We start from the raw sequence: 25,050 nt of genomic DNA, 5'->3' as shown, positions 1-25,050 counted from the left end.
TTAAGCTTGTCAAAACTGCTGGTTAGCTTGTCGGAGACCATCTTAAGGATAACGGCTGTGACATTCAAATCATGCGACCATGGTGTAGTTCTCTATAGCATAACGTTAGCTTTTTACTTCTGTCGGCTGCATTAACGCTTCAAACTACATAAAAGTGGTGTTCATTTGTGAAGATTATCCTGCTCAAGTCAAGTCAGCGTCAGAAACGTGTTTGCCACAGAGCTTATTTTCTGCAGTGATCGAAAAATTTTAATGGGTTTTTGGTTAGTAGCCTGAAATAAGGTCTGCGGTTAACACAAGCTTAAGAGATGCTTTTCTAACATAAAACACTTAAGTAAATGCTTCCACTTGTGAGTTTTTACGTGTCCTTAAAAAGGTGGTTGCTAACAAGTGGCTAAATAAGACTACATTGTTGTCAGGGATATTAAACATCATCACAGACAACAACTCTCTCACTAGTCCGCCCTACAGCTTTTAGTCGTGTTTTTCAGTGCTCTTGCAAACTCTTGTAGATTGTAAATTATGTTAAAAACAATTTAAGCTTGTCAAAACTGCTGGTTAGCTTGTCGGAGACCATCTTAAGGATAATGGCTGTGTCCTGGTGTAGTTCTCTATAGCATAATGTTAGCTTTTTACTTCTGTCGGCTGCATTAACGCTTCAAACTTCAAAAAAGTGGCGGTCATTTGTGAAGATTATCCTGCTCAACCAAACAAGTCAGCGTCCGAAACATGTGTTTGCCACAGAGCTTATTTTCTGCAGTGATTGAAAATCCCATAGACGAATTCTCAATAAAGCACATGGTGATGCTAACTTCTGGGGGCCTTGAGATAGCCACTTTGCCATGTATATAATTCTCGGTGCATGCATCGAGTTGCCCAAACCGCTGTGTCGACCTTCTAAGCTGCTTTTATTGGCCTGACCAAAAATCATTGTTGTGCCATAAAGAAAGATCAGCAAACTAGAATCAGCAGGGATGCAGGATTCTGTGCTGTGTTGAGAGATCTCTAGAGAAAGGTCTAATAAAATAACTGCAGTGAGGAAAAGGGCTTGGCCAAATGCACTGCTCAATTAAGTGAAAATACCGAGCACTGTGAATGATCTTGCTTGTCACCTCGAATTGCGAACCTGTCGCACAACTGCTGACTCAGCATGGAGCCATTCCACATGCTCCAAATATTGTATTCAGCAAAATGGATATATTTTCTAGCAATGTTTTATTCATAGAGGCTGTTTACATTGAGGTGTGTGCAGCCAACAGCAGTCTGAGGAGAGAACCTTATCGTAGAGCAGCAGTTAGGAGTAATACTGTGCACAGTTAAAGTCAATTCTAGTTTAAATGAGAGGCACTGTGCCACCTTGTTGTGAATATGACACAATGCAGGTAATTCAAATACCTTCTTCACTCTGCCACTTCCCTCGCACTGATCAGTAAACCAGTATGAGTTTCTTATAGCATTGCAAAGAAGGTAAATTCATAAGTTGGTGAAGCATGCATCAACAAACACTGCTGAATATGTCAGGATATGTTTCCACTCAGACTATGTGAAGGGATTTCTGAGTGAAGCTGTGCAGACAGTCTTTATAAGGTATTCTGGCATTGTAGAATAATTTCTGTCATACACACATCCAGAAATAAATGTCAGTATGCTGCTGTCTTCACCAAGAATGAGCTCAGGGTGGGGTGGCACAGCCATCCATTATTGTGTGTTTTTCATTATTAAGGAGTATTTTAGCTCAGACGGCTCAGGAGCTTGTGGAAAGAGTCCTTGAAGTCTTCCTGCTTCTTTACCTAACTTTTTTCATAGTTACTTTGAGTTTAATTCTCATTATCATGCACATCTTACAAGAAGAAAGAATGATTTACATATTCCTGTCAGTAGGACCTCTGTTGCCAAATTCTCATTTGTTTATCAAGGTGCGGTGCTGTGGAATGACATAAAAAAATCTAATAGAATCATGTTCCTCTTTACATACTTTTAAGATCAAGCTAAAAAAATCCCTATAGATGTTTTACACCTTTTGTATTATTTGTTTATATTTTGTTTGTATTTTTTATTTTCATCCAGCTATGTAATTTAAGTAAAGTATAGTTATTTATAGGTTTAAGAGGGAGGTATAAGCCCTTTGGTTTTTTTTTTTTAATCTTTCCTGCATTTTCTTGTACTGTTCTTTCTTTATGATTATATGTTCTTTAAGTGCAAATAACAATAAAAAACTAAAATAAAAAAAAGTCAGAGATGCACCATCTGCATCAAAGAAAATTTCTACTGTGCATATGATAATAAACACTTTGAATATTCTTGACTTCAGACACACAATTCGACATTAAACAACAAAAAAATGTACACTTACAATTATGTCTGCCTAAACAACCAACTTGTAACAAACTGGATTTTTCCTTTAAGCTGTTGATTGTTTTCAATGAGGAATTAATCCCCAAATGTATGTATTTTACCTAACAAATCACTGACTTTATAATCAATCTCTTCTTACACAGAGCTGAAATAACTGCTGCTCCTATCAAATGCATCCCTTCCTCCTTTTACAAGCATCCTTCACTCCCTCTGTCCTGCCTCACAGCCTCCATCTCCACACAAAAAAATCTCTCCTCTCTGCCTTTTTTTCTTTTACTCACTACCCATCATTCTAGCACCCTTTGCTCTTCTCTCACCATCACTTTCAATCTCCTCCCTCTCCTTTTCCCAGACCAATTTCATGCTCTCTCCCTGCCTTTCCTCTGCTCTCTTCAAATGGAGTCAGAGGTGTAAATCACACACACACACACACACACACACACACACACACACACACACACACACACACACACACAGCTCTGTACTGGACTGTCAGAGCGTCCTACATCCTCTGCTCTCCAGGCCAGACTCGGCTCCTGTGTTATTAGTCAGTCTGCTTACACACACACACACACACACACACACACACACACACACACACACACACACACACAAGCACACAAACGTAGGCTCACACCCTCCTACACAGACGAGTGTGCGGCTCACAGAGGGAGGTTTCCTGTTAGTTGGGACCACAGAGTGGAACTGTGCAAGACCGATACTTACTGCTACAGAGCAAGGTTATTATAGTTAATGAAAAGTAACGAAATAACGAAAACTAGAATTGAAAAAACATTTTCGTTAAGTGAAATAAAAATAAAAAAGAGAATAAAAAAAAGAAAACATAACTAACTGAAACTGTATTTTGTAGTTACAAAACTAACTAAAATTATAGTGAAAATGTCCTTAGTTTTCGTCTTTGTCAACTTTTTTCATACATAAAACTTTTTGTTTGATATGAAATCTATTTCATCTATCTGGTTTTATGACTTAATAAACTTATTGGTGCTGAGATGGATCAGACAAAGGAAATAAAGGAACATTTATTGTGACCTTATTGAATCTCACACCCAACAAATACCCCATTACATAAAAACTAAAACTAACACTAAAACTAATAAAAACTAAACTAAAACTAACACTAAAACTAATAAAAACTAACACTAAAACTAATAAAAACTAAACTAAAACTAACACTAAAACTAATAAAAACTAAACTAAAACTTATACTAAAACTAATAAAAACTAAACTTACAAAAACTAAACACACTCTAAAAACTCATTAAAACTTACTAAATTTGAAAACAAAAATTGACAACGAAATCAAAACTAAAACTAATGAAAAATCTGAAACTATTGTAACATTATTATATTATAATATTATAACTAAACTGAAATGAGCTACAGTGTTAACATAACATAAATAACACATCAGACTGACTAATATTTACTTCATGTGCAATACAATTTTCAACACCATGGACTATTATGTTCATTATCATGTGTAATATATCTGTATATTACATCCTGTTATCTGCACTTTACTCACTTTACTCCTTAGACACTTTATTTTTTATTTTCATATCGTTATATTATATTTTTGCCACTTTAACGTGTTTGCACTACTAGTTTTTTAGTTTGGTCTTGTTTGTTTGTTTGTTTGTTGGTAAGCTTATTTTGTACTATTTATATATTTTCTTATCTTTATTCAATTTCATTTTTATTATTCTATTTTTATTACCTTAATCTGTTTTGACCCTGTACTTATGATGCTGCAACACCTGAATTTCCCCCATGAGCGATCAATTAAGGAATATCTTACCTTATCTACCTTACCTTATCTAGCTATCTAGAAAATCAAATGTATAATTATTTCTTTCAGGATTAATAAAGTCCAGTGTGTCCTTTTTACGTAGCTTATGTTTTTTAAGTAATGCGCGTGGCTCACGGTTTGTGAATCACATTTTGTTTTTACATAAAAACTAAATTACTTTTCACATTTAAAAAAAAAATGTTTTTCACATAACTTTTATATAACTGTCTTTTATTACACCTTACCAAGGTCAGTGGTTTTATAGCAAAAATTCACAGAAACTGCAGCCTTTTTTACAACCGTGAACCGTACATGCATGTATAATGACGTGTGTGTGTGTGTGTGTGTGTGTGTGTGTGTTTGTGTGTTTACCTCTGCATGCCTCTAGCTGGCCTGTAAGAACTTTCCTAATCTCTGACACCCACAGAGCTTTCACATCCATGGAAGGAGCCTGTAAAAGAATGCACGCGCGCACACACACACACACACACACATTGTTTACATCCCAAAAAAAAAAAAATATATATTTTCTCCAATGTGCTATTTCTGTAAAATGCAAAGTACTTTCAGGAAAACAAACAAACACAAAATATAATATATTAATAATGAATGGCAAATAACAGAAATGTATGTATATGTACATACATATGTATTTTTTATATTCTTTATTCTGTTTTCTATATTTGTGTCTGTATCTTGAGCTGCTGTGACGACTAAATTCCCCCACTGCGGGATAAATAAAGTCATACCTTATCTTATGTACTTATGTACATCAAGCAACAAATACAACAAGAGCATTTTTACACTTAATGTTTTTTTTCTGAGTGACCAACTGTTTAGAGTGAGAGCTGTGTAGTACAACACTGCCATCAAGAGGTGGATTGTGAAAATGATCACTCAATGCCTTCCAAGAAGTATCTAAAGCTAAATTAAAATATAAAATTTAATATTTTGGATATTTATGTGTAGCTGCATTATTTCCATTTTAATCTTCTTCTTCAAGATTCTAAGCAAAATACATACTTTAAACTCATACCAACAGCATCAACATACCTGGATGATGTAAACCTCCTCTCTGCCGTTGTACCACACCTCAAACTTCTTCATGTCGCCTTTCACATTCTCTGTGATCCCAACAGTGCTCATCTGGACAGAAAGAGAGCAAAGACACTATGAGATGAAGCAAAACTGTGTCATTAGCAGTGGTGGAAGGAGTATTTAGATCCTTTACTTAGGTAAAAGTACTAACACCACACTGTGAAATGACTCCACTACAAGTAAAAAGTCCTGCATTCAGAACTTACTGAAGTAAAAGTACAAAAGTATCAAGATCAAAATCTATAAAAGCGTCTGTGTGTGTGTGTATGTGTGTGTGTGTGTATGTGTCTAAGGCACATCTCAACCTAAGATTTCGTATGTGGTTAGTTGCAATCTGCATTTCGTTGCTTTGTGCAATGACAATAAAGTTGAATCTAATCTTATCTCATCTCATCTAATCTAATTTAGCCTCCCTATCTTTCGGAGTTTTAAAGTGTGCTACAAGGTTTGATTTTTTTCAATAATATTCTAATAGTTTCCAGCAAATATCAATGTTCAATGTGTATGTGCTGGATGGTGTGCGTACCTTATGAAAAGTAAGTGTTCTATGGAGTTGCAGATGTTGTAGTGTGGCAGGTAATGTACGAATACATACTTCCTACGGGCACTAGTGTACTTAAAGTTTCAAAAGTAAAAGTACTCGTTATGCAGAATGACCCCACCAAGATTATTATGTACCATATATTCCATGGAATCATGTTGTTTTCAGACACAATTCTCTGTTATTAGTGGTTTAATTTTCATTGTGACATGTTTGGGAGAGATTGATAAAGTTTTGAGAAGATATACACTTGATCTGTCAATAGTAAATCACATTGTGACAATCATTTCGTGAAAAGAAGTAAAAAATAATTTAATCAAACTTCATGGCCAACCATGTATATTCCAAATATATTATTGGATTATTATAATTAATTTGCATTTATGTAAGCAGCATTTTAATTTTCTCAATATAGGGCTCATTTTAACTACTTAAGATACTATAAATATCTAATCACTATACATTTATCATGTTTTTTATGTTAAATCTCGACCTGAAAATTAAGTAAATCTGTCAGCTAAATGTAGTGGAGTAAAAAGTACAATATCTGGCGTCGTGGAGTAGAAGTATAAAGTTACATAAAATGAAAATACTCAAGTACAAATACCTCAAAATTTTACTTAAGTACAGTACTTGAGTAACTGTAATTAGTTACATTCCACCACTGATAAAGCAATGATAAAACATTTAAAGGAGCAGTGTGCAGGCTTTAAGAGGCATCTATTGACAGAAACTGAATATATTATCCATAACTATGTTGTCAATAATGTATGATCACCTTAAACAAAGAGTTACAGTGTTCATAGCTACAGAGTCTGTCATGTTGAAGTGGTATGTTTTCTAAAAATGGACAAACCAAACACTGGCTCTAAAGAGAGCCTTTCAGGGGGTTTTTTGTTACCCGAAGGCCATCATACCCAAAATAACCTGAAAACTAGAGGCCCAAACACACTGACAGCGTCTGACGTGGGAATTTTGAAATACACCTAGCTTTCTAAGCGGTTGAACACTGAGCTGTGAGCTGCTTTGATGTGCCTTTTTCCACTTTGTTTCAATTTTGGAGCATCATTTTAGGACCCAGCGACCAATGCTGTTTATTCTGCAGCCACAGTACCTGTTGGAGAGAGCTAAAAGGAATATAGAGGTATCTACTGTTATGGCAATGTCTGACAGCTGCCATTAGCGCTGTTGGCTTATCTTAAACTTTATGAACAATACATTGAAAGAAAAATAAAAGCTAAGCCCCGCAGTAGTTCTCTCGTGGTCGTACTTCACCATCTATCATGAACGTTTATTGACATCTGCTGCACATATTTGTAACTAAAAAAACTGTGCCTACACACAACGCCATCTGTGTCTGACCTTCAGTGAGTGTTTGAAGCTGTAGGACGGCGTCTTGTCATGTCCATCTGCCGTCTCCTCTCGTTTCTTACAGAACAGCATCATCTTGTCGTACAGGAACAGGTGCCTCTGCATGGGCTTAAACCTGGCCAAGTCCTTCACCTGAAAGCAGGTCAATGGTAATTTTATGTACATTAATTATTACAATGAGCTTACACAATATATTTGTACATGTATTAAAATATATATGACATACTTCGATGTATTTTAATATTTAACTGCAGGTTAAATATTAGCTGTATTCTAAATATTGTAAAGCAAGTTGTTCCATTTGGACAAGAGACATGCAGCAGAAATAACACCATTCACATGAAAATAAAAATATTGTAAATTGGAGCTTGGCTTCAAACAAGTTGCAGATTCTGCTCTACTGTAATTGTAACTTCATCAAACAGATGCATTATTTATGTGCTTATGAACATAAGAAGTTGAATTACATATGACGGCCTGGCAGACCGATGCATCGCTTGTAGATGTAGTAGAATAATGGTGGTTTTAATGTTTCACATAGATTAATAGCTATTGTTCTTTAAGAAGATTTAAGAGGCAAAGAGGCTGAATCCAGAGTATATATGCAAATGGATGTTTGTGATCTCACACTGAGGCAGTTTATAATTAATAACATTACATTATATCAGTTAATTTACCTGTTAAGCCACCTACGGGCAGCACTCAGCACATGTACTGCACATTCACGGGCACATGTAAATTTAACTTATTAAGTCTCATTAGATTATACTAAGATATCAGTTTGGAACTCTGATTATTAAATACATTAATAACTTTAAGAAAGAGTACTATGTCAATAGTTAGTAGAACATTTTTGGAGTTCGCAGTAATGACCCTTGTGCAACATTTAACAGACCAGCATGTTTGTGCATAGAATTCTGTATACAAGCCTTGAAGGTGCTCTGACTAATGTTAAAATTGGCATACACATAGCATCCTAATGTTTACATGCAGAAGTTGACAGTAATGTTATCTAGTGGAGTGTGGGGTTGTACCTTGCTGTGGCCTTTCTTGTGGTCAGTCCACACATTAAAGGATCCCTGCATCAGCAGCTTCCCGAGCTCACTGAGGTTCCCCTGTGAACATTAACACAAAATAGGTCATATAGTAGCCTCACTTGTCAAGTTTTTTCAACTTCTTTTTTTTTTTTGAAACACAATTTACATACAAGATTTACAAGTAAACAAGGGTACTGAGGATAATCATAAAAAAACAAAAAACAGAGCAAGGAACCAGGCCCGCAACAACTCAAGCACATCCATCTACACCCACCCAGATGGAGAGGGATACAGGCTGCTGCTTATTCAGCCCCATTACCCAGACCCCTCTCCACGGAGCGGGCCCTGAAGGACCCGCGTAAGAAACCTGCATCCCCAAATCACCCCCATAAAGAAAAAGGCATAAAACATAAAACAACAAACATAAAAAGGCATATATATTTTTAATGTATACTTCAGCCATTGCCATATTTAAACTATTAACTCCATGACAGCCAGAACAGAAAAATAGGAAAATATATGGTAGCAATAGAAACTTATGTATAAAACATTAAAATTAAAATAAAGAAAAAATGATTGCTCCTTATCCCAATCTTTTATAATTGCTAATTTTTGCCAACCATCTGATTGTGGCCTTTTATTTATTTTTTTTTATCATAAACTTGGTCAATAAATAATGATGTTTCAGGAACATAATAAATGGTTCCAATTTAATATATTTTTCTTTTTTGAAAATACATTTTTCTTTAGCTTTTTCAACTTCTTCATTGGTGTACATGATGATGATAATGACAAACGAAGGAATTCTGCATACTGACCTCAAAGCCAGTGATGGCTATCTGGTGCATCGAGTCGTTGACAGACTTGATAATGTTGAGCATGGTGCTTAAAGCCTCCTCCAACTCTGCTGTCCCCTCACCCTTACTGCATTTCAGCATCTCCTGCAAGACAGAAAGACAGGAGGACAGGAAGACAGGAGGACGGGGGTTAGAAAGCTTCAATAAAGCAGAAGAGATGTGAGAATGCAACTCATCGTGTAGTTAAAACTCTACATCGCAAAGCAAAAGCCATATGTCAACAACATCCAGAAATCCTGTCCTCCTCCACTGCCGAAACACTGATTCATGCTTTATAACCTCCAGACTGGACTATTGCAACAGCATTCTCTACGGCCTCCCCTCCACCAACCTTCAAAAACTACAATATGTCCAAAATTCAGCTGCCCGTTTGCTCACCCACTCCCGCTCCAGAGACCACATCACGCCCATCCTTCAGCACCTTCACTGGCTCCCTATCCAGCACAGAATCCACTTTAAGATCCTGCTCATCACCTACAAAGCCCTCAATAACCCTGCTCCCCCATACCTCACAGATCTGCTCCAACGTCACTCCCCCACCTGCAACCTCAGATCTTCAGACGCCAACCTACTGACCCCCATCACCAGGACCAAGCACCGCACCATTGGCAACAGAGCCTTCTCCACTGCTGCCCCAACCCTCTGGAACTCCCTCCCTACTCACATCGGCAATTCCGACTCCCTCCACGCCTTCAAAAACCAACTCAAAACCCACCTTTTCAAAATAGCTTACAATACCTGAACTCATAATCTCTCATCTCTGTTTAGTTGTTTTCTTCTGTATTTTGTGTTTGTGTGTGTCTAATTTCCTGTCATGTTAAGCGACTTTGAGTACCTTTAAAAGCGATATATAAATTTAATGTATTATTATTATTATTCTTAAATGCTGCCAAAAGTGTTTTTGGAAATCATAGACTCTGTGTCCTCCACATTGTTACCAGCGTAAAGTTTATAAAACTGGGGGACTAAATGTGACTGTGAGTGAGTGTGCAGGTGGTTACCTTGAGCATGAGTTGGTATTTGGTGATCCTCTGGACAGGCTTCAGTAGGTAGGCATCCAGAGACAACTTGTGGTCCAGTTTCTTCTGGCATTCCTGTTACCACAAACATCATTGGTGGAAGAAGTATTCAGATCCTTTACTTCAGTAAAAGTACTAATACCACACTGTGAAATGACTCCACTACAAGTAAAAGACCTGCATTAAAAAAGTCACTGAAGTAAAAGTACAAAAGTATCAGCATCAAAATGTACTTAAAGTATCAAAAGTAAAAGTATGTGTTCAGAATGAACCCACTCCGATTGTTATAAATGTTCTAAATATATTATTAGGTTATTAATATTATTGATGCATTTATGTAAGCAGCATTTTGCTGCTGTCAATGTCGGGGCTCATTTTAACTACTTACTATACTTTTATGTGGTTTAATTTATGAACATGCGTAATCACTTTACATTGATCATGTTTTTTTCTGTTAAATCTTGACCTAAAAAAGTAACTAAAGCTGTCAAATAAATGTAGTGGAGTAAAAGTACAATATTTGCCCTTATAATGTAGTGAAGTAGAAGAATAAAGTTATAAATGTGGAAATACTCAAGTTCACAAAAGTACCTCAAAATCAAAAAGTACAGTACTTGAGTAAATGTACTTAGTTACATTCCACCACTGCAAAATCTTCATGTCAAAACACATCTTTCGTATTATAATAAGCTGCAAAATAATACAGCAACATGTGTTATCCTGGTGTATGCACCGGTGAATCAGTGACGTAAGTTAAACACAATAAACAGCACCAGAAGTGCTTCGTGGCTTCCCACTGACCTCCATCACTACCACTCTTAAAGGAGAAGATACATCAGAAGATATTTGGGGGTGTTTTTGTGTGCAGAGTGTGCTTGTTACCTGAAAGAAGAGGCTGTCTCCGCACTGTCTCCAGAGGACTTCAGAGCGGGGTTTATTCTGGCAGTATTTCTCATACACTTGAAGCTCTTCTTTCTGACAACACAAAGAGATGTCTGAGTAAAGAGTCAGTGGGCCTTAAATCAGCTCTTGTCACTTTCTGGTCAGTTTAGGCTGTTGCTGCCGTGAGATGAAGCCTGCAAGTTCTGCACATCACCGGCTGGTAGACCTCATTTTCTCATCGTATCCTTGATTAACTCAATGGAGTCTTGGGATATTTTGTCCATTTTTGAATCCTGTTCATGTCTTTGTTAGTCATATTGTGTCTTTTTTGGTCATTTGTGTCTTTTTTGTGTCTTTTTTGGTCATTTTGTGTCTGTTGTTGTGTCTTTATACGTTATTTTGTGTCTTTTTTTTGTCATTTTGTGTCTTTTTTTCATTTTGTGTCATCTGTGGGGTTTTTTTGGGTTATTCTGTCTTCTCATTTTGTGTCTTTTTTGGTCATTTTGTGTCTTTTTTTAGTCATTTTGTGTCTTTTTTGGTCATTTTGTGTCTTTTTTTTAGTCATTTTGTCTTATTGTTTTTACATCTGGATGTGATGAAGGAGCCATGCTTTGGTGCTTTTGGAGACTCCAGAGGGTAAAAAAAATCCCACCATCGTCTTCTACAAAGTATATCACTGTTTGGGTAGATATTTACTTATTTTCTGTGCAAATTTGTTGAAAGGAACATACTTAAACTGCTATCTGGGTTATGTTTGCTCAAATCAAATGATCATACAAAGCACAGGACTTCGACACCTTTTCCAAAAGTGTCAAAAAACAAAGTTTTTCCTGCTATTCATACAACTGTACTGGACTCAATGTAATTTATAAACAGTCCCACATGGTGCTGCATTTATCCTGAAAGCCTGATCAGGTACCATCCCCTCTGGATCAGACACAGAGATGCAGAAACACTCCATGTTGATAAATAGTTAAAAAAAATATAAACAAGAAGCTATTTCAATCTTGGTAAAATAAATGAATGAATGAATAAATAAATAAATAAAATACCAGCAAATATTACTGATATTACTACTACTACTACTACTACTACTAATAATAATAATAATAATAATCTTTATTTATATAGCATTTTTCAAAACACATGTTACAAAGTGCTTTACAAAGACAAGTTAAAAAAGACATAAAACAACAGATAAAAGTAATGTTAGAAAATGACATCATTCTGTCCAATTAAAAGACAGTTCAAGGCAAGTTTAAGTTCAGGTAAAATCAGGAAAGGCTCTTTGATAAAAGTAGGTTTTAAGAAGAGACTTAGAAGAGATCACTGACTCAGCAGACCTGATTGAAATGTACTTTCTAACGTACTCACCCTTTTCAGAAAACAGGTTCCCACCAGTTCTGGTTTCTCTGCACAGTTTTCCAGCTCCCTCAGGAATGTCCTGCAATAAATTGAATGAAAAAAACAAAAAATGAGAACTCAACACTCACTCACTGACTCTTTTATACTTATTTACTTTTCACTGCATGTTTCTTCTGAATTAATGATAATGGGAGATCTTGACTTGGATTGGTTCTTTGACAGCTCTAACAAATTAAAAGAACAGTTGCAGGAACCTATTGACCAACCCACCAGACCAAATTTAACAAATCCTCAGATCCTTGATATCATTATTACAAATAGACCTCACAAATACCCTGCCTCTGGAGTTTTTGCCCTCCACATCAATGATCACTGCCCCACTGCCTGTATGACACTGAAAGTCCCAAACCTCAACCTCAAACTATCATTATTATTATTAAAAAGAAACTACAAGCATTTTAATCAAATTTTACCTAATGATTTATTAATCTCGATTACAGATCCTACCATGGCACTGAAAAAAACTTTTTACAATCTTTTAATGTTACTGCTGACAGACATGCCAGGTAAAAACTTATTAAGAACAGAAACATCTGCACCAGTATTATCAGCAATTAAGGCTAAATCGAATTATTATCAATCAGTAAATTCAGGAATACTATAGCATCTCTGAAAACCACATCAAGGTAATTTCAAATAAAACAAGCATCTCATCCTGTTACTGATTAATCATCCATGGTAAGTAATCCCCATTTACACTTTTCATGTCTCTTATTTCACTGTAGGCCATTACCGTTTCTGTCCAGCAGAGGAAGTCCTCACTTCCTCGGCTTCAGTTTTCTTTTAGTCTGGTAAGTACTACAGAGATTTATAAACCCTAATTAAGTCAAAACCATGCAAATATTTACATAAGAGTAGTGATATCTCAGATCTTAACAGCTACCGTACAATATCTAAGCTTCCTTTCTTTGCAAAAATCCTGGAATCATTTTGAAGTTTTCAACTTTGCACCTTTTATCGACTCACTTAACATCATTCAGCCAAAAAACTATGCAGTTTCGGTCACTGATAACTTTAGCTCTTCCCTAGATAAGAAACAATGGTGTGCTACCTTCTTCATTGACCTCTCAAAAGAATGTGATACTGTTGGTCTTAGAATCCTACATTTTTGTGAATGTGAGAGGTAAAATTGTGAATGTCGAAGGAAAAATTGTGAATGTGAGAGGTAAAATTGTATATGTTAAAGGTAAAATTGTGTATGTAAAGGTAAAATTGTGAAAGTCGAAGGTGAAATTGTGAATTTGAGAGGTAAAACTGCGTATGTAAAGGTAAAATTGTGAATTTGAGAGGTAAAATTGTGAATGTCGAAGGTGAAATTGTGAATTTGAGAGCTAAAATTGTGAATGTGAGAGGTAAAATTTTGAATGTGAGACGTAAAATTGTGAATGTTAAAAGGTAAAATTGTGAATGTGAGAGGACCCAGATCTCTTTCTGCTGTGGTCAGCCTTGCTTATAACAGGTATCTGTGTTACCAATGCATGAAGATGCATTCCAACTACCTGTTGTGAAATTCATATATCTCGGGCAGGTTGCCAAACAGCACGTCCCTTTTGTTCTCCAGGGATGGGGGGATGAGGTGGCTGAGCTCTGAGTTATCCAGCTCTGCGAAATAACCCTGGGGAGGAGGGTGAGCCGGGGAAGAAGAAGAAGAAGAAGAAGAAGAAGAAGAAGAAGAAGAAGAAGAAGAAGAAGAAGAAGAAGCCAATCATTTCAGACAATCTTCAAAATAGAGATTCTCTAACCTATGCCCACTGAGTATCCAGCTAAATAACATTTTAGCATTAGGAAAACTAGACTCCTGTACTTTCTCGTCACTCTGTTTTAAAGCTTAACATAATCTCGCCTGTCATGGGAGACTTTGGCCAGTCCCAGGTCATTGTAGAGAGAATTTTTTTCCTTTTGGTTGCTCTACAAATGCAGATGAACCCTTCAGAGGATGAACGCCTGATTTAAAATTGAAAAGTTTTGCATTAAAAAGTAAAAAATTTGTCAAGATGGGCGTCTCAAAAAGAGAGTCTAAGAGTAAATGCAATAAAACGTATTTCCAGTGGTGGAAAAAGTATTCAGATGTCTTACTTACGTAAAAGTACTAATACCAAAATGTGAAATTACTCCACTACAAGTAAAAGCCCTGCATTCAAAACTTAAAAAAACTAAAAAAGTACAAAAGTAAAAGCATCAAAATGTACTTAAAGTATCAAATGTAAATTAACTTGTTATGCAGAATGGACCTACTTAGATTGTTTTACATATTCCAAATGTATTATTAGATTATTAATATTGATGCATTTACAGTGGCTTGCAGTGGCTTACAGTGGCTCATCCCCCTTGGATGTTTCACCCTTTTTTTGTTTTTACACATGAAATCATGGTTGATATAATTTGGCCATTTTAAAAATAATTTGAAAAAAAATCCTCTTTAATATTACGTGAAAAAAGATTTTTACAAAATAGTATCAATTAATTAATTGATACTATTAATATAATGTTAAGAGTTTTTTTTTGTTGTTTTTTTTAAATGTCTAATCACTATAAATTAATCAATTTTTTGGGGTTACATTTTGACCTGAAAAGTAACTAAAGCTGTCAGCTAAATGTAGTGGAGTAAAAAGTACAATATTTGTTTCAAAATGAGTTGAGTAGAAGCATAAAGTTACATAAAATGGAAATACTCAAGTAAAGTACAAGTACCTCAAAACTACTTCAAGTTAATTTTTTGTATCCAGCGAGAGCCTTCCAGAAAACCTTCTACTCTAGCTTCATGTCAGACTCAAATTGAGGCTACTAAATGTATAAAATTTTGCATTTGGATTTTATTTTGATACATTTGTTGAGAGCAAGTATTTGTAATTTTGTAAAAGATACTTTACCAATTACCAAAACTAAGAAAATAAGGCCCAAGTGGTGATTTAGTGGGTGGATTAAACATGTTAAACATTGAAAAACAGTGTTAACAGCAGACATTTAGACAGCATGGTGTAAGAAAACAACTCTAGATCCAGCAGATGTTCTGTACCTCTATGAGGCTCTGCAGTTCCTCCACATACAGCCGCTCTGTTTCAATCAGCTCCGTCATGATGTGTCTGCAGAGAAACAGGAGAAAGTCTGGGGTGATTTCTAATGCACAACAAATCATAATGAAACCCTTCTTCATGCAGATTTACCCACAAAATGTCAGTTTATTCATCCATCCACACCTGCTCTGATGGGATGTCAAACTAATAAATCAGTAATCAGCTATAAATGTCAATGTTGATGCAGAAGTAATGACACCCTCATTGAGAATAGAGTGTTTTGTGAAGAGCAGGATGATCAGTTTTAAAAACAGGCATGAAATGGCACCGCTAACATTGTAATGTTGTGTGTTCTGTCTGTCCGTCCACTTGTCTGTCTGTCTGTCTGTCTGTCAGCTTGTCTGTCTGTCTGTCTCTATCTGTCTGTCTGTCAGCTTGTCTGTCTGTCTCTATCTGTCTGTTTGTCTGTCTGTCCCTATTTGTCCGTCCACTTGTCTGTCTGTCTGTCTGTCAGCTTGTCTGTCTGTCTGTCTCTATCTGTCTGTCTGTCAGCTTGTCTGTCTGTCTCTATGTTTGTCTGTCTGTCTGTTTGTTTACCTGTCTGTCTGTCTGTCTGTCTGTCTGTCTGTCTGTCTGTCTGTCTGTCTGTCTCTATCTGTCTGTCCACTTGTCTGTCTCCATTTGTCCATTTGTCTGCCAGTCTGCCTGTCTCCATCTGTCTGTCAGCTTGTTTTTCTCTCTATCTGTCTCTCTGCTTGGCTGTCTGTCTGTCTGTCTGTCTGTCCACAGCTAATCTTTCATACTATTGGACCCATCACTCTTAGCTGGACATTCAACTGAAAACACATCATATCGGTATTATAGTGTTAACACACTGTGATGAGTAAACTGAACTTCATGCTTATACCGTCACGGTGAAAGTGAAACTCCACATTCACAAATCACACATTTACCTCAAAGGGCTTTTCAGACTGTAGGATACGACACCTTCTGTCCTTTGATCCTCACAGCATACCTTATTTTAAGGCCCTGTCTCGTGGAGGCACACTTAATAAAGTCTAGTTTTAAGGCGAAGAATGAAACCATTGACTGATAATTTAAAAAAAAGCAAAAAGCTGAGTTGAGACTTTTCTGCCAAACAAAATCAACTGCAATAAAGTACAGATGTGCAGCCGTTAATGGTCCTCTCCATGTGGGGAAGCTGAAACTTTGGTGTACACCACAATGTTATTGCTCAAGTAAGCATATAGCAAATGCATGATGTGCATCATATTTCATACAGGAAATAGAAGAAATATGTGTCTGTGTGCAAATCCTTGCTTGTTAAGCAGCTAAATACTTTCAAGGCATCTGTCTTGTTGTTAATAGAGATCTGTGCTGCAGCTGTACAGTCCTCAGCAAAACCCAGACTGTAACTGAAGCACTTTTCTCTAACCTCGTTATAACTAAGAATGTGCAGTAGTAAAGGGGCACAGGGGGCTAGTCAGCCCATAATTACAGCCCTACACAGCCATAATTAGGTTTAGTGCACATAATGTTTTTCTGCTGATGCAACTGTGAAGACATGAATTCTACATGTTGCTTGTAATGTTAAATGAAAAATTAATAGTTACATGAATTTTTCAATACATTAGCTTTTTGTTTAACTGTAAATAGAGACAGAGTCAGTCTGCAGGGATTTGTTATTCATCAGTACTTAAAGTTATAGTGGAGTAATGCTGTCTTTACCAGCGAATTAACTCCCTGTTCCTCTGTGTTTGTTGATATCTGAGCTTCTGTGTTCATTGTTGTGATAGCAGATCCAGCCGCATATGCATTAATGCATGTGACTCCCTAGACCAGGGGTCAGCAACCTTAGGCACCAGTGGCTTAACCATTGACACGTTTACATTAATTTGCCACTTTTTATCTTGTAAATCTGCAACTTTTTTCTTACAGATTTGCCACTTTTTATCTTGTAAATCTGCAACTTTTTTTTCCTGAGATTTGCCACTTTTAACCTTGTAAATCTGTGACTCTTTTCTCGTAGATTTGCCACTTTTAATCTTGTAAATCTGCTACTTTTTTTCTCAGAGATTTCCCACTTTTAATCTCGTAAATCTGTGATTTTTTTCTCATAGATTTGCCACTATAATCTTGTAAATCTGTGACTTTTTTCTCGTAGATTTGCCACTATTATCTTGTAAATCTGCGACTTTTTTCTCGCAGATTTGCCACTTTTAATCTTGTAAATCTGCGACTTTTTTCTCACAGATTTGCCACTTTGAATCTCATAAATCTGCGACTCAAATACAACGTCATAAATTACCACTTGCCACAGTGGCCGATGTTAAGCAAGTTATGTAGGAGTATTGTATTGTATTTCTTCAAAGTTACTAAATGGCTAAGACAATTTTGAAGATTTGACAACCTTGGCTTCTTTCATCAAATAAAAATTGCATTAGAAGCATAAATCATTAAACGCATCCTTTTCCAACCCTTTTTTCACTTAACACTTTTTGTGTATGTGGGAATGTATATTCAATAACTAATTTCTCTCATCTGGAACTTTTTTTTTTTTTGCTGAAGGGTAATAAATCCCACTGCCCCCATTTGCTGCCCATATGAATACAGACGCTGTCTAAAGGGAAGCTCAGATAGGTAGAGGTCAGATAATGGAAAGAGTCGGTTCCTCCCCCTTTACAAGTCACAACCTCACAGTGTGTCTATCACACTCTGCTCACACTGGGACCCTCACGGCAATGGGAGCAGACAACAGTAGCTCTCCTCTGCCGAGCTACTGAAGTGGGCTGCTGCATCTGACAGGGGAAGAAGTGAGAAGAAGGAGAAAAAAAGGGGGGAGAAGAGGAAAATACGAAGCAGAGAGGGTGAAAGAAGTGAGTGAAAGAGAGTTTACAGGAGCTGAGCTGAACAAAGGAAAAGGATTGATCTGTACATTACACCTCAGCTGGATTGGACTCAAAACTAGCCGGGTAAGTCAGGAACACAGTTTGTGTTTTTATGCTCTAAACCAAGTCAATAACACTTTTTTTAGGGTTCAAGGCTAAAGTTGTCAGATTACAGTAGCAGGCTGACAGATTTAGAGAGATAAGAGTGGGGGAAAAAGCCAGACGTGTCAAGACAATAAAGTCAGACATATAATCAGTCCCAGAACTCAAAGTTGCTGAGCCAGGTCCATTGTTGGAGGGGTAGAATCAGTCCCAGACTTAGCAGCTAGGTTAGCAGAGGAACAGAGAGCACACAGGGTGTAAGTAATGGGTGCTCAGATTGAATCAGTGTTTAATCATTATTGGCCGAGAGTGGCTCTAAATAGTTTGCTGGTGGTCTCTTGATTATATTATATTGATTGGTTGATAATAAGAGCCAATAACATGATGCAAATATGGCAGACAGCTTCTCTGTATTTGCATTTTGCAGGGTGTGTTCCAAAGTGCCAATTGTTGGATTTAATATTGCACCGGGAAAGTTTCAATGACGTCATTCTGCATTCAATAATGAGCCACGTGTTTCTATTTGTTTGGGCTCATGCTTGCTTGACTGAGAAATAGATGGACAAACTAAAACTACAGCGTATCTGTCAGTTATGTGCCCTCATTACTCTGCTACCTAGATAGACAACTTGGTCAACCGGTCTTACAAGTAAGTGATGTTACCTAAAGAAAATGATAAAGAAATAATTTCCCTTGGTCAGTGTGACTGCTCCGTATGAGTCTCTACTTGAGGCTCTTTAATTGATGTTGCGATGGCTGTATTTGTATTTAATTGTTTATTGTTTAAACAGATAGTTTATTAATGTTTATTCATCATTTATAAACCGTATATAGGCCATTTAGAATGGTAAATACATATTTTTATGACTGTCTAACTAACTAAATAATTTATAAATCGCTAATAGATGGTATATTAATGTGAGTTTATGGTTACTTTAGCATTAACGAACAATTAAATTAAAATTAACAGTTTATTAATAGTTTTAGTTGCACTCATTATCATTTTTAACACCATATTAAGTATGTTAATGATTTTGAAATGATTCATATACCTTTAAGAAATTGATTGAAAACATTTGAAGATTAAATATGTATAGCACTTTGTAAATTGTTAATAATTGGTCTATAAACCATCTATAAACATCACTTAGTTGGTTATTGTAAAGTGTTACCAATGTTGTAACTTGTCACGTTTTATGCTGCTTTCTTGGCCAGGTCTCTCTTGGAAAAGAGATTTTTTTTTAAAATCTCAACGAGACTTTTTACCTGGTTAAATAAAGGATATATATTACCTAGCTAAAATAAGCAACTGTGTTGTAGTATATTTTCTGTTACTTTTAATCATAAGTCCTCTGCTTTACTTAAAGGCCCCAGTATGACCTCCTGATCATGTTACAGCCGGTTTAAAACTGAAATAATGTACTATAGGGTCTGGGATTTGTCAGATATTAGAGGTGTTTGGGGGCAGAATAAAAACAGTATTAGTTGTATCCTTTTAAGGTTAAAAGTACCTAGCAGCGTGCACGTTCACGCTGTAATTTGCAACATAACAATAAAGTTTCATGAAGGCTAATAAATACTCTGCAAGAACAGAGTAGTTTGTTCTTTCTCCTAAAGCTGCAAGAACAGAATGATGTCTGTTCTCACACTATCTGGGCAGAACTTTTTTCTTGTGTGGTGTCCGACAACTATTGTGAGATTTGTCAGAAATTTTAATTTGATGTGTGCTGCAGTGGAAGGGCCCTATGAGGACTTCCCAGGAGTTCTAGACTTGAGTTTCTCTTGAAGTATGAAATGTCCTGGCCAGAACTAACTTTGTTCTTGTTCCTGCCACCTCGAAAAAACAAACAAATGTCTCTGTATATATAAGCCTTAAGCCTCAACCGCAGAGAACTGTGCCCTGCTCTCACTGAATCAGTTGCATTGACCCAAATTTTTTTAGATGAGTCTAGCGATAAACACACAGTACCTAGCAGGTGAGGGGGGAGAGCGAGATGAAAGCCAGAGACTTTGATTACAGACAGTGACAGCAGGCGGAAAGCATCAAGAAGCTGTGTGCGAAGAACTGGATTACTCAGCAAACTGAGAGATTGTGAAAGTGACAGGTTTGATTTTATTCGATTTGTGGCGTTACAGTATGGGAGCTTGGTGCAAACACAAACGACAAAGAACAAATCATATTTCAGCAATCACTTCTCAGTAGAAAAATGAAGTAAAAACAACAGTATACTGTACAATATATGAAATCCAGTTATATTAATTAATTTTACATTTTAATTCTAAAGTTAAAATTATAAGTAATCATCTTTGACATGTTATTAAAACATATTCCTGTTCAGGGTGACTATGGCCACACAGAGGTTCATATGGTTTTAATGTTCAGTTTTTGAGAAATTTAAAGGAAAAGTCAGCTTTAATGATGGATCAAAGTTGATTATTTGATGACATTTTAACTAAGGTAATTAGGAATATAATAATACTGATCAAAATAATATTAGAGTATGTTGAATTAAGAAAAAAAACATCATAACACATGTAATGGAATAGTCAAAAGTCTGCAGAAAACCACTTAGTAGCATATTTTGGTCGCCAATTTAAAATATTTGCTAAAATTTATTTTTATTAATGTCCTTGAGTTATTTCTATGTGTGTAATTTGTACACTGTTGACCAACAGGAAAGGATTTCATATTCATCTACATATTAGAGGTGGGGGAACAAATCAATACAGTATAGTATCGTAATATTTTGCCTGGCAATATTATATCAATTCATGGCTGCCAAGTATCAATATTTAGCGTTCCGACGGCCTGACAGTGTTTTCACCATTTTTTGTTTTTTTTCAGAGGCAGTAGCGGGCTCACTTTTAGGAATATATAGGAGATACTGGTATCATATGAAACTAGAAGATCTAAGAAATCTATAAGAATCTATAGACATCGTATCCGGAAGTTGTCGAAATAACGCTGCAAAGTTTGGCTATGTCAGGTTGTTAAAGGAAAAATCGTAACTTGATGTTTAAATTTTTGGTTATTTAAAGAGAGTGGTTGGGAACAACTGTCTTAGAGATCTCTTGGGAGTTGCCCATCTAATCTACTCTCCATTTTTTGGACTTATGACTGTGTTCCCCAAGAAGTTCTGCTGGGGTTACTGCAGGAACACAGGGTACCTTTATCTGGTCATTGTATAGCCAAAGTCAGAGCTGTCCACATATTAGGCTCCACTAAGGTTGTCCCTTGTCATTGATTCTCTCTGTGGTTTGCATGGACAGGGTCTTAAAGAGCAGCCCGGGGGAGGAGAGGGTCTGATTGGGGGATCTCACAACTTCAACTCAACTCTTCACAGATGATCAAGCCATGACCTGCAGCACTCACTGGAATGTTCTACAGCTGAAGCTACTACAACTATGCTGAGATGTTATCTCCATGGGATCATGGAGGTAAAAGATTTTGATTGATAACACTGGGTCAGCAACTCTCTATGTGTTAGAATGAGAAATTTCTCTCACATTAGCCACAAGACCTATGATGTAATGGCTTGGCCATGTGATGTCAGAGCTCACCGGTGGTGGAAGAAGTATTCAGATCTCTTACTAAAGTAAAAGTACTAATAATGCACTGTAAAATTACTCCACTACAAGTAAAAGTCCTGCATTCAAAACTTACTGAAGTAAAAGTACAAAAGTATCAGCATCAAAATGTACTTAAAGTATCAAGTAAAAGTACTCCTTATGCAGAATGGACCCACTCAGGTTGTTATATGTTCTAAATATATTATTAGATTATTATTATTATTATTGATGCATTTATGTAAGCAGTGTTTTACTGCTGTCAGTGTAGGGCTCATTTTAACTACTTAATATTACAGTCGTGGGAAAAATTATTAGACCACCCTTTTTCTTTAATTTCTTGTTCATTTTAATGCCTGGTACAACTATAGGTGCATTTGTTTGGACAAATATAATGATAACAACAGAAATAGGTCATAAGAGTTTAATTTAAGAGCTGATATCTAGACATTTTCCATGGTTTTCTTGATAATAACCAAAATCATTATCAAGAAAACCATGAAATCCATGACTGTACTTTTTTGTGGTTTAATGTATAAACATGTGAAATCTCTTTTAAATCTAACTTGTTTTTTTATGTTAAATCTTGACCTGAAAAGTAACTAAAACTGTCAGCTAAATGTAGTGGAGTAAAAAGTATAAAGTTACAAATGTGGAAATACTCAATACTCAAGTACATCAAAATTGTACATAAGTACAGTACTTCAGTAAATGTACATAGTTACATTCCACCACTGGAGCTCACTGTGTTTGTTGAACTCAGTGTTCAGTCAAAATATGCTGCTGTGGAAATATGTGTTCAGCCTATTGTGTGTCAGCATTGCACAGAGATCAGCAGCTTCTCTGCTCAGGGGCTCTGCTGGGCTAAGCCCCTCTATTATTCTTTGTGCTGGGTCTGCACTTACATTCATGGTGTCCTAGGCAGATTTAAAGGCAGTTAGTCAACATGACAGTTAGTCAACAGGTTGTTTGGTTTGTTTATAACATACATTGGTGATTTTCACATTTGTTTTTCAGTGCAGTTATGGCCGAAAATACCCTAATCGATACATAAACATTAATATCAAACATAATAAAAAATCTTGATTGTACAAAAAACATTACGTGAGGTTTGTTGCCAGTTATAGAGGTTACTCTATGGCTTTGGCACAACACTTTAATGACAGAAAAGGCAACTTCAAGCATAAGTAACAGAGAACAGCATAAAGATATAAAAAGGAAAATTTTGAGGTACTTGTACGCTGTAAAAAATCTGTTTAATTTACCGTAAAATACCGGCATCTGTGGTTGCCAGAACTTCACTGTAAAAAATAAGTGAGTTTTCAAATGTATATTTAAATGTAAAAATCAGCAAAAAAACTGTAATTTAGGCTGAGTAGTCCCTTTATTTCAGGGTAAATGTGTCCATTATGGTATTTTCTCCATTAATTTTATATTAAGAAAAACTTAGTGTTTTCTACAGTTTAAAAGTTCTGCACTATTCCTCGATTCATGGTAATTGCAAGGGTCTACTACGGTGATATTTACGGTGATTTTTAATTTTACGCCCTATTTCTGATGCAATTTAACAGTGTTTTATTGTCATTTCTCCAAACATTTCTTAACTGTGTACTTTACTTGAGTATTCCCATTTTATGTAACTTTGTACTTCTACCTCACTACATTTTGAGGCAAATATTGTACTTCTTACCCCATTACATTTAGCTGACAGCTTTAGTTACTTTTTAGGTCAAGATTTAACATGAAAACATGATACATTTAAAGTGGTTAGACACTTTTAAAAATTAAACATCATAACAGTATATTAAGTAAAATGAGCCCTACCTTAAGGAAATTAAAACGCTGCTTACATAAATGAATCAATATAAATAATCTAATTATATATTTAGAACATATAAAACAATCTGAATTGGTCCACTCTGCATAACGAGTACTTTTACTTTTGATACTTTAAGTACATTTTGATGCTGATACTTTTGAATGCAGTCCTTTTACTTTCACAGTAATTTCCTTAATAATTTTACCACACTGTAATTTCACAGTGTGGTATTAGTACTTTTATTTAAGTAAGGGACCTGAATACTTCTTCCACCAGTGGTACTGAGTAAATATGACTAATCTTTCAGTCTTGCTTAAGACCTTTTATCTCCATCATGTTATAAATATTTTGAGTTTACGTCAGTGGGGTTGACCTTTCTCTATATTCCTTTATCCACTATTACTAATATGCTGACAACAATGCTAGGAAGACAGCAGAAACTAAAAAATGACAAAGGGAATGAGGAAGACACCATAAAAAGTGTGACATGATGACCCAAACCAAGAGAGATTCACAGTTCATGGTTGAGCCGAGACTGCAAACAGGATGCTCTGTACTGTCGGTCGGGGAACAGTCACATGCAAGTGACACAGCTGATGAAGCAATGTGCTGTGTTCAGCAATGTGACTTGCAGAAGAATCATCTGCACTTGTGGAAGGTGTGCACTAGTTGGTACGAGTGACTGACTGAGTGTAACTGAACAAAGTAATATTTCCTTTTTTGTTCTAATTTTCTTTCATACTGAATGATGTAAGAGTTTCAGTCTACTGTGTGATGGGAGGCGTTTCCATATCGTCACACTGTTAAAATAATCGCCTAAGTCATTTTTTGTCAAAATAGTTTTTTTTTTGCCTAAATCATCTCCTCATGACACAGGCCACCTATGGTAAAATCGCCTACATCCAGTTGATCAGATCATGTGATTTTACCCCTTTAAGATAATGGCCTATGTGTATGTGTGTGACTTAAGCGGATGCACACAGATTTCCCCCTATAGATTCTCGTCTAAAGGCGGAATAAAAAGTGAGAACGCAACGCCACTTTTGCGTTTTCTGTCCAGATCGTCTAAGATCATCTAAACAGGGCCATAGTATTGTGTCCCAGATTTGGGTGACCAATAGGCCTAATAGATATTTAATTTACAATTTTACAAAACTGGAGACTGGAACCAAACAGTGTCTGGTATTTGTGTGTGATAAATGACAAACAATGAATCGATGACTAAAGATAGTCGGCAATTAACATGATGAATGAATCAAAGA

The 25,050-nt window shown here is 36.1% G+C and overlaps 1 protein-coding gene across 1 annotated transcript in view; it reads right to left on the bottom strand.

Moving 5' to 3' along the window:
* Positions 1-25,050, bottom strand: part of mcf2l2 (MCF.2 cell line derived transforming sequence-like 2) — an 80,919-nt gene that overhangs the window by 12,645 nt on the left and 43,224 nt on the right. The window contains exons 16-25 of the mRNA XM_059340746.1: positions 15,415-15,481; positions 13,898-14,013; positions 12,348-12,417; positions 10,974-11,066; positions 10,074-10,166; positions 9,034-9,156; positions 8,213-8,293; positions 7,170-7,310; positions 5,222-5,314; positions 4,541-4,619 (exon numbers count right to left, since the gene is read on the bottom strand). Of these exons, the coding sequence (XP_059196729.1) occupies positions 4,541-4,619; positions 5,222-5,314; positions 7,170-7,310; positions 8,213-8,293; positions 9,034-9,156; positions 10,074-10,166; positions 10,974-11,066; positions 12,348-12,417; positions 13,898-14,013; positions 15,415-15,481 (956 nt within the window). The remainder of the gene's footprint in view (positions 1-4,540; positions 4,620-5,221; positions 5,315-7,169; positions 7,311-8,212; positions 8,294-9,033; positions 9,157-10,073; positions 10,167-10,973; positions 11,067-12,347; positions 12,418-13,897; positions 14,014-15,414; positions 15,482-25,050) is intronic.

The sequence above is a fragment of the Centropristis striata genome, chromosome 9 (genome assembly GCF_030273125.1).
Source record: "Centropristis striata isolate RG_2023a ecotype Rhode Island chromosome 9, C.striata_1.0, whole genome shotgun sequence".
Classification (NCBI taxonomy): Eukaryota; Metazoa; Chordata; class Actinopteri; order Perciformes; family Serranidae; genus Centropristis; species Centropristis striata.
The sequence above is the reverse complement of the archived record's forward strand: the minus strand, read 5'-3'. Positions and strand labels throughout refer to the sequence as shown.